The 10,178-nt window shown below is 39.5% G+C and overlaps 1 protein-coding gene across 1 annotated transcript; it reads right to left on the reverse strand.

Annotated features, from left to right (window-relative positions):
* Positions 1-1,437: 1,437 nt before the first annotated feature.
* LOC132888649 (pancreatic triacylglycerol lipase-like) lies at positions 1,438-8,895 on the reverse strand. Its single transcript, XM_060924711.1, has 12 exons — positions 8,841-8,895; positions 8,497-8,651; positions 7,818-7,940; positions 7,541-7,675; positions 6,476-6,584; positions 6,273-6,392; positions 5,381-5,500; positions 5,134-5,252; positions 4,281-4,413; positions 2,143-2,254; positions 1,807-1,974; positions 1,438-1,504 (listed from the first exon to the last, which is right to left on the reverse strand). Exons 1-12 carry the CDS (start codon positions 8,893-8,895, stop codon positions 1,438-1,440), a joined length of 1,416 nt encoding a protein of 471 aa, XP_060780694.1.
* Between the last annotated feature and the right edge of the window lie 1,283 nt (positions 8,896-10,178).

Genomic DNA, 10,178 nt, shown 5'->3' on the forward strand with positions numbered 1-10,178 from the left:
GGTTGTCTATGTGTCAGCCCTATGATGACCTGGCGACTTGTCCAGGGTGTACCCCGCCTTTTGCCCATAGTCAGCTGGGATAGGCTCCAGCTTGCCTGCGACCCTGTAGAAGGATAAAGCGGCTAGAGATAATGAGATGAGATACTATATATTATTTTTTTCACTGTCCAAATCCTGCGCTCTGATTGGCGAGCGGGTCAGAATCCTACGGTACAGACCTCCGTTACGGATCCCGGTTACGGACCTCCTGCGACTCGCTCGTTCACAGCAACAACAAACATAGTAGCATTTTTGTCAACATTTATCTTTTTTTATAAGATTTATTTATAAGATTATCAAAAATCTTGTAAATTTTTGCCAGCATTTCTCAGGAAAATAGCATTAATTTTACAGCATGGATAGTGATAACGACAGTCTTCACAGCGAAAGCGAAGAAATAAAATAAAACATTTCAGGAGAAAGCTAAAACCTGTAATTTGCTAACACCGAGCAAAAACATGGCTGAATCCTGAATGACTCCTATTTGTATAAATAGGGGACTACATAGGCGGCAAAATGTAGTTTTTTTCCTGCCATGGAAGTGCACTTGTATACCGAGGAGGAAGCCATTTGCATTACAGCCGTGAATGAGAATTCAAAATAGCATTAATTTTACAGCATGGATAGCGATAATGACAGTGTTCACAGCGAAAGCTAGTTTTACTACCCTGAGGAAGACAAAATAAAATAAAACATTTCAGGAGAAAGCTAAAAACCTCTAACTTGCTAACGCCAAGCAAAAACATGGCTGAATCCTGAATGACTCCTATTTGTATAAATAGGGGACTACATAGGCGGCAAAATGTAGTTTTTTTCCTGCCATGGAAGTGTACTTGTATACCGAGGAGGAAGTAATTTGCATTACAGCTGTGTATGAGGATTCAAAATGGAGGCTCGGTTTTCCCTTTCGGGCGCTCTCGTTTTCTGTTAGAATTTGGTAAGGAAAAAAATAAATACATTATTTACCAGCTTAAGGTCGGTCCATATGGTGAAATGCCGTGACCTCGGCCTTGAATACTGACCTCAGCCCAGAGGGCCTCGCTCAGTACTTTCAAGACCTCGGTCACGGTATTTCACGATATGAACCTCCCAGCTGGTAAATAACATATATGTATTTTTCCTGTGACCTGCACCTTTGGAAGGTGAGAGGAAACTGGAGAACATGGAGCAAACCTGGGTTACAAACAGTAAGTCAAGCTCAAGACTGACCCAGGCATACAGGAACGGTGAGGTAGCAATGCTACTCACTGCACCATCGTGCCACTCCCTTTATTTGTGTATAAAGTCAGACAGTATTTTTATTAAAATGAAATTTAAAAAAAGGAATACAAGATCACAATGGATGCTTTATTAAGATGGTATGTCTGAACCTTAAAATTGTGATTATCTGAATTTACATCACTGGCACGGAGACAGGGTCTGAAGAACATTCTCTCGCACACGCTCACTTCCACAGAACCTGAACCTGTCACAGAGAAACACAAATATGAGGGTTCTGTGCTGCCTTTGATTGTCCTCAGAACTCACATACTAAATGCTGTAATCTGCTGGATTTTCAGGGTTTGAGTGCTATAAAAAAAATTCATTTATCCTTATTATTGTGCTGAGCTTGTATTGTGTTTGGGCCAATCTGCTCATTTTTAACCATACATCATGCTCATCAGGTATCATCAGTTACTATCTGTTCTTGCCATTGCTTTACTCTAAACCCCTGTTCTGTGTTGGCTAACCAGTAGGAAGATTTAAAAAAAAAAAAAAAGGACTCACTTTTTCCCGTCCCTTCCTCTCTGTACTGCTATGTGAGTGGCACCAAACTTGGGCAGTAAAGGGTTTATTATACTGTTGTTCCATATAAACTTTACAGAAGTCAATTCATCAACTTCCGTTTCAACATCGATGAGGAGCTCGTAGGTACTACCAGGTGACAGCATGCCTCTGAAAGAAATAAGTCAGAGCTGTCTATCTCTTATTTCTCAAAATGATGAGATGAGATCTCAAAGATTTAAAACTATGGTTTGTTTGGCGATGTTAATTCTGTAAATGTTATAATTTGTTTTACATATAAAACAGAATAGAGCATGTTCCAGGGTGTCTGATGCATACTTGTGAATCTGATACTGGCGAGTATTTCCATTAACACCATATAATGCCACTTTGAAGTATCCAGTATTGGTTCGAGATCCATCAATAGTGACAGTCACCCTATAGCGATAACCTAAAAAGAAGCAGAATTTTAACATCAACAGACATCTATCAAGTATTGTTCTTGAAATGCAATCAAAAAGGAATTACTAGTTACATCCATTATAGCATGCCTTATAGCAAAATAAATGATAACATTATTTTGGTGCATTTTAAATGATGGTTTAAAAGTAGTGCTGATGCGAGTTCACTTTGTCTACCATCGAACAGTAAGAAGAATGAAATTTACAAAATATACTGAGCAACAAGCAAGGTGGGAAATAGCAAATTGTGAACATGGATTCATTTGTTTTTGTGAAAACTGGCAAGCAGGCCATATCTGTATCGTAAGTTCATATTTTTGAATTATGTTACAACATTTAGGTGCCTAAGTTTATGAGCTGTGTTGTTAGCACAGAGGCTCATGAAGTGCCCACTTTTCCATCTTTTCCACTCAGTTCACAACCATATCAGTGCATTGTGTGGTGGAAGGTTCTGCACCTCTTCACTACCACATTAACACACTCTAAAGCCTGCGATGTCCAGACATTGTTATAAAAGTCTGAGCATTCATTTACAGGTATTCTCTAGGTTAGCAATTTTAAGTGACATAAAATTGAGGCAGGCAGCACGGTGGTGTAGTGGTTAGCGCTGTCGCCTCACAGCAAGAAGGTCCTGGGTTCGAGCCCCGGGGCCGGCGAGGGCCTTTCTGTGTGGAGTTTGCATGTTCTCCCCGTGTCCGCGTGGGTTTCCTCCGGGTGCTCCGGTTTCCCCCACAGTCCAAAGACATGCAGGTTAGGTTAACTGGTGACTCTAAATTGACTGTAGGTGTGAGTGTGAATGGTTGTCTGTGTCTATGTGTCAGCCCTGTGATGACCTGGCGACTTGTCCAGGGTGTACCCCGCCTTTCGCCCGTAGTCAGCTGGGATAGGCTCCAGCTTGCCTGCGACCCTGTAGAAGGATAAAGCGGCTAGAGATAATGTGATGTGATGTGAAAATTGAGGCAGAAAAGAATGATATAGACACATATATAGTGGCTAAGCAGCTTAAGGTCCTTGAAGAAGAGAAGAAGGTTTCATATATAAACAGAAACATAAACCGAATGCAAACATCAACCAGTGGGCAAACAATGCAAACAGTGGGTGAAAAACCTCTCAAAAAACTAGTTTGTAGTCAGGAAAAAATGGTTAGCGACAGGGTGCGATTTGTCAAAAAACCAGAAGGGGGGATGGGGTTTTTTTTTTAATCATGAAACGTCACAAAATTAAGGTAACAATAGGCTAACAGCTCAATAACATCCGATGATATCAAATGAATAACACTAAATGAAAACGAACACTAAACCAGAGATAGTAAATTCATCTTCCTATCTCTCTGACTAAATACACGAACACTAACACAACAAAGTTCACATTGCTTGTCGCGTTGCTGTGATGTTTCTCTCCCTCCGGATTAAATGGACAGTGACTCGAAAATCACTAAAATACATGAATACTAAATGAACAGTTTGCTCTGATGGCGCAGTTCATGTGGCCTTTTCTGCTTTCCCGTCGGTGCGCTATCCGCCGCGTTTCGCCCTTCTTTAATCCACATTTCTGTGAATTTCTCAGCAGGGAAGGAACGCATGTCTGGCCCATTGACAGCGAGGAAAAGAAGGCTGTCAGTGTGGATACATTCATTCTGTTGCGCTCATCAATAAGGATGTGATTCATGGCGCTAAATCCATGTTCACACTCTGGTTATTATCTACAATGTATCTATTTGCTGGGGACGTTCGTGAACATCAAAGCTGCCACTTCGGGTCATTTTGAAAGTGAGTGCAATGTAGACCATAGAAAACTGTGTCACAACATGCCTGTCATGTCAACTTTTTTTTTTGGTTTGTTTGTTTTATTGACGGGGTTGTCCCCGAGGATTTTTTTCAGCAGAGATAAAAACCAGAGGGGGGGATGATCCCCACCATCCCCCCCAGCAAATCGCACCCAGGTTAGCGATGAGTTACGCATTGAGTTTCACATGTAAGCCAGTGTATAGTGAGGGTGGCATGTGCAAATACGTACGTGAGAAGGGCCGAGCATCGGCTGTGTTCAAGTGGAACTTCATCAGCTCTGCTCCATTGGGTACTTTAAATTTGTCAGCATGGTAACCCATGAAAGGACATGAACTGTTGGATGTACATGGAAAGCAATGCCCCTAAAAGAGAAATTTAGCACAAACCATTTATCTTCAAAAAAGAAAGTACTCTTTGAAAAAGCCTCTTTCAATTGTCTTCAATTGCCCCTCTATAAATTAGAAGGTTTTTTGTTTTTTTTTAGTGTGGAACAAGCAAATTTATAACTACAGTTTACACACAGAACAACCAGCTGTCCCTCAGGAGATACAGTCACGTGAGATCCTGCCGTGTCTGCTGGACTGTGTTGCTTATCCCAACCTTGGATAAAGTATTATTAGCAGGGACAGCTGCAGAAACAGAGACTATCAATTGAGGATCTGCCTAAATCAATTTCTAAACAGATAGAAACAGTTCACAACCAGATCAATGCATTGTGTGGTGGAAGGCTCTGCACCTTTTCATTACCACATTAACACACTCTAAAGCCTGTGATATTCAGACATTGTTATGAAAGTCTGAGTAATATTTACAGGTATTCTCTAGGTTAGCAATTTTAAGTGACACAAAATTGAGACAGAAAAGAATGATATAGACACAGTGGCTCAGCAGCTTAAGGTCCTTGCTGAAAACTCCAGCACTGGCAGCCCTGGGATTTACATGCATAGCCTTTCAGTCACATGTACAGACATTAACTGCTGGACCACTTGTCTTATTTAAATCAGGAATTATCTCTATGTGTAATTCTACTGAACAGTGTAGCATTCGTGCATTTGTTCATCTTGTCCAGACTGTGTACTTACAGACTCAAACATGACCTGGTTGGTACAGGGGTAGCCTAAAAAGCCCTCAGGGTTTAGGATGCTATCACTGTAGTACTTGTACGCTCTCAGATGATTGCAGGCAACAAAGTCACGGGTACCTAACAAAGGAGCAGAAAAGAAACTCACCAATAATAATAATAATTTGGGTGTAAATAGCCAAATAGCTGCCATATGATTCTCACCTGGGTACAAATGGACACCCCCTATTATTAATATGGTGCCTCACCTTCCCAAATGCCATCAATGTCCACAATTTGTGAGATTACATTCTTTTCACAACCAGGCATGTGTTCTCCTCCATTTGGATAAAAGTCAAGGTGTCCAACAGCTTGAGACATTCCAAATCCTAAAAGAAAATGGAATATTCAGCAATATGGGTGCAGACTGCATTTTATATATATATATATATATATATATATATATATATATATATATATATATATATATATATATATAAAGCATATATATTTAGAGAACTATGTGTTGGGCTATTTAAGGACTGCGCTGATGCGAAGTATTACGCTACGTTCAGTGCACATTACCAAGCCATTCTTCCCGTGTTTGTGGTTTTCCTGGTTTCTCAACTCCTGTTCCTGTTTCTAGTTCTCATTTTGCCTCCGACATACTGTTTGCGCCTCGATCAACCCTTTGCCTGTTTTCTCGTTTATGACCTTGCCTGCCGATTTGGACTGTTTGCCTTTGTGTGTTTATACACTTAAACACTTCTGCACGTACGTCCGCCTCTCTCGCGTACTTGACACCCCAATTATTTCCACTCAAAGCTGCTATAAAAGATGACAGTAACTTGACATAAAGGAGGTAAAAAATGATAAACGCAATAAATTAAAATCAGGGTTGCAATAACTTCTGGTCAAATGTACAACAAAATGTATGTTTTTTTATTATTAGAAGTTGGTGGATAACTTTTCACAACAGATTACTACAGTTATTCAGAACAAATGCGAACATACAAATATTAAAGATTGCAGTGGGACAATTTACATTTAGAATTCAAGTCAGTTTTCCTTACTGTGAGCTAAAAATCTTAAGACCTAAGCAAATCTTGTACAAGCAGTAAGCAAATTATCTGAGATTGAGAATCCTGTCTATAATCTCACCAAGGTGGGGAATCATGGGAAGGGCATCTGAGTGAATGACATCAACAAACAGGGCATCACTGGGGTCCAGTCTTACCAGAGGAGAACAACTCTGGAAATAAGGTTCAGCTGGGTCCAAACCTTAAAATAAAACAAAAGTATTTTACAAGATTCCTGCAAAGACCAACACATTACACAACTTACTGCACAATGTAATACTGTACCTGTAATTCTTCTCAGCCCCGGCGTCCTTCGACCAGCCTCTGCAGCTATATGTGCACCCAGGCTGTGCCCAATAATATGCACACTTTCAGGTCCCTGCTGGAAACTTTCCTGCAGTCATATCGGTATATTTATGAGGGATATTTTAAAAAATAAATAAATAAAAAATAAAAAAAAGCAGTGGTTCACCAAAGTGCTAAAGCTCAGCTCAATACATAATAAAGGAATAAATAAAAGAACACAGAAGGCAATACTCAAGAAAAATAAGAAAAACACAATGTAAGGCAAGCTAAGGCAATAAGTCTTAGCTTCATGTGGGGGTTTATGTGTTTATGTTTTATGTTTTAAAGTTGTGTTTTATGTCATGTTTTTTATCATGGGTTTTTTAAGTTATATGTTTATTACAGGGCGACACGGTGGTGTAGTGGTTAGCGCTGTCGCCTCACAGCAAGAAGGTCCGGGTTCGAGCCCCGTGGCCGGCGAGGGCCTTTCTGTGCGGAGTTTGCATGTTCTCCCTGTGTCCGCATGGGTTTCCTCCGGGTGCTCCAGTTTCCCCCACAGTCCAAAGACATGCAGGTTAGGTTAACTGGTGACTCTAAATTGACCATAGGTGTGAATGGTTGTCTGTGTCTATGTGTCAGCCCTGTGATGACCTGGCGACTTGTCCAGGGTGTACCCCGCCTTTCGCCTGTAGTCAGCTGGGATAGGCTCCAGCTTGCCTGCGACCCTGTAGAACAGGATAAAGTGGCTAGAGATAATGAGATGAGATGAGATGAGATGAGATGTTTATTACACTGTGTTTTATGTTTGATGTTTTAAGTGTTGTTTGGTGTGTGTGGAAGAGAAAGCTGACTCATTTCACTGCAAAACAAGTTTACCTTCGGGTATAAATAAAGTGACTTGACTTGACTTATAGAAATATGAGAATCTACCAGTAAAATAATATTTGATAATTTATGGCATTATAAAGTTGATTAAACATGAATCAAGTTTGTCTACTCTGAAAAAAATAACATCACAGACATACAGTACATAAGGCATTTGTATGTTATTTCTTTTGAACTTACCTTAAAGATGGAAATCATATACGCTATCTGAGCTCCAACCACTCGGATGTTGTTTGCTGCCTGTGTGTACAATGTCCTTGCTCCAGATTTCCAGTCCACACAAATACAGTTCAAATCCTCAGTGCTCAGCATAAGCTAACAGACAGATATTATACAGAATAATGGTAAAAGCATAGACTTGGAACCAAATAAACAATGCATTGATAAAGTACCTATGAGCATATGCTGAAATAAAAATACTAAATATCAAACTTTAATGCACCAATTACTGCTTTACCTTGCACATGTCAAAAAGCCAATTCTCATCTCCTTTGTCGATAAAACCATGGGTTATAAAATGGGTCTTTCTGTTTGATTGATAATTAGACCTTGCAATTACATCTGCATTTGTACTGATTTCCTGAAAACAACAACAATAAACAAAATGTTATCTCAAAAGAGGTATACTTTTGCTACTCGTTTAACAATTGTATAAGGAAGTTACCTGACATTATGAAACTTATTCTTCATACTCTGTTGGTATTAGTCTTGAGAGACAGTTAATTAAAATTACATCACTTCAGTATTCAAACATAAATGATATTTATCAGTGATGTGATGGGTATCCAGTCATTTTGCACAAAAGTCTTTTTGCACAAATCTAAAGTCATTTCGCATAAAGTCATTTCATGCAATTGTTGTAAACAACCCTGAAGATGCCCAATCTGATGATGTATTGATGAGTTCATATTCTAGACCACAGGTTCACAACCCTAGTCCTACACATTTTATTGTTTTCTCTGCTTTAACACACTCATGTCAACTCAACCATTTCAATGTATTGTTAACGTGCTCTAGACAGCCAAACAAACTTGTGCTTATACACAGAATACAATTTTGTACCTTTTACCTCAACTGAGACTATAAGCAGAATACACAAAGGCACAATGAATATTTGCATAAATACCCAGACTTACCTGGTAGAAATCAAGGTTCTGTCGTGTGAAAAGAAGAAAGCGGGCATTGATCTTCTCAGGACTCCATGGTAGGCGTGCAATGGGTCTTTCAGTAGTGCCACTCCATGGCTTTTCATCAGAAAAGCAGCCAAGCTTGTCGTAGCATACCTCCACACCTGCCAATCAATTCATACAGATTAAAAATGTAAGACATTGCTTCAGTATGCAGGAGATTAATACCAGTTTTAATGATTCATAAAGTTAGTGTCTCTTTTGCAAAATATTTATAGGTACATACTGTTTTTCATTTGGCATCAATGTGGTAATTCTTTATTGACAGTCAATTAAATTGGTTTAGTTCTTACCATATACAGCCCCTACAAGGCAGTGTAAAAGTCCTCCAATCCACAAAAACCACATCTGAAATCATAAAACATATTTCAGCAGAATACAAATCAAACCCGATCTATTTAACATCTAACCTATTCACAAACGTACTTTAATGATGACCGCAACCTGAGATTTATTCCCCAGCTCCTTATATATTTGTATGTGTTATCAGATGTGAAAATGGGAAAAGTCCAGGTGAAGAATTCACACACATTGTTGCACAAATAAACACCAGCTCTGAAGCTTTCTGCTGCACCTGACCTTTATTATGCTCAGAATATTTGAGTTAATGCTGAAGAGAAAAGATTTTATATCATATTATTTATAGGGTCAAATGGATTCTAAATGTGATTAAAGTCCTGTTTTGAGATACTGACTGACTGAAGGATACAGTGAAATAATCTTCATTCCTTTTGTCTGGCAAAATTGTTTTTTTCCACCTGTTTATAACATACATTGAAATCTCTACTTTATAAAACTATATACATGCATATTTCAGTAAAATGACAAAATGTTTTCATTCTGTTTTAAACCTTGCCTAGACTGTCTGCCTGTAAAGATAATTATGGATAATAATATGGTAGTAAGCCTTGCTAGTAAATCCTAGGTAGTTTATTGTGCTTTCTTCAAGCAGTGAATTTTAGGCTGTGATCAATGTCCTATAGTGAAATGTCATATAAGCCTGATCAACTCAGTTTGTAGTCAAATTGTCTGGAATACTCCTGCACTGTCACAACAGCATCCAAACAAAGAAGAGTGCTTACACTCTCTGTAAAGAAAGCAGTGGACAAACTTTTAGAATGATTGAGTGCTCTAATGAAAACACAGATAATTTAGCAAAAAGTGAACAGGCATTTATGATATACAGTGCTCAGCGTAAATGAGTACACCCCCTTTGAAAAGTAAGATTTTAAGGCCCGGTCACACAGCGCTTTACGGCTTTATCACGGCCAAAACCCGTCAAAAAGTGCTCTCCCGTGAAGCAGACGATGTTGTTCGTGTTGATGTCGAAGTTAAGACGTGTTACAGTCGATATACAGACGTGACAGGACGCAGGGGAAAATCGGAACGGCGTCGGACGCGGCAAAAAGTTTTGGACTGCTCAAAACTTTAGACCGCGGACAACCACGGCCGGCACACGTGGTAAAGACATGCAACACACGTGAAAAACACGTGATAATCAGTGTCCCGGACGTTATTAAAACTTGGGGAGATGTGGTAAGACGCGAAAGTTTGGCGGTCTATCACGGGCAGAGCACGGTCATCGGACGGGTGTTACGCGTTGGTATCACGGGATATAGCGTGTGTTTAGC

This window comes from Neoarius graeffei, chromosome 7 (assembly GCF_027579695.1).
Source record: "Neoarius graeffei isolate fNeoGra1 chromosome 7, fNeoGra1.pri, whole genome shotgun sequence".
In the NCBI taxonomy this organism is placed as follows: Eukaryota; Metazoa; Chordata; class Actinopteri; order Siluriformes; family Ariidae; genus Neoarius; species Neoarius graeffei.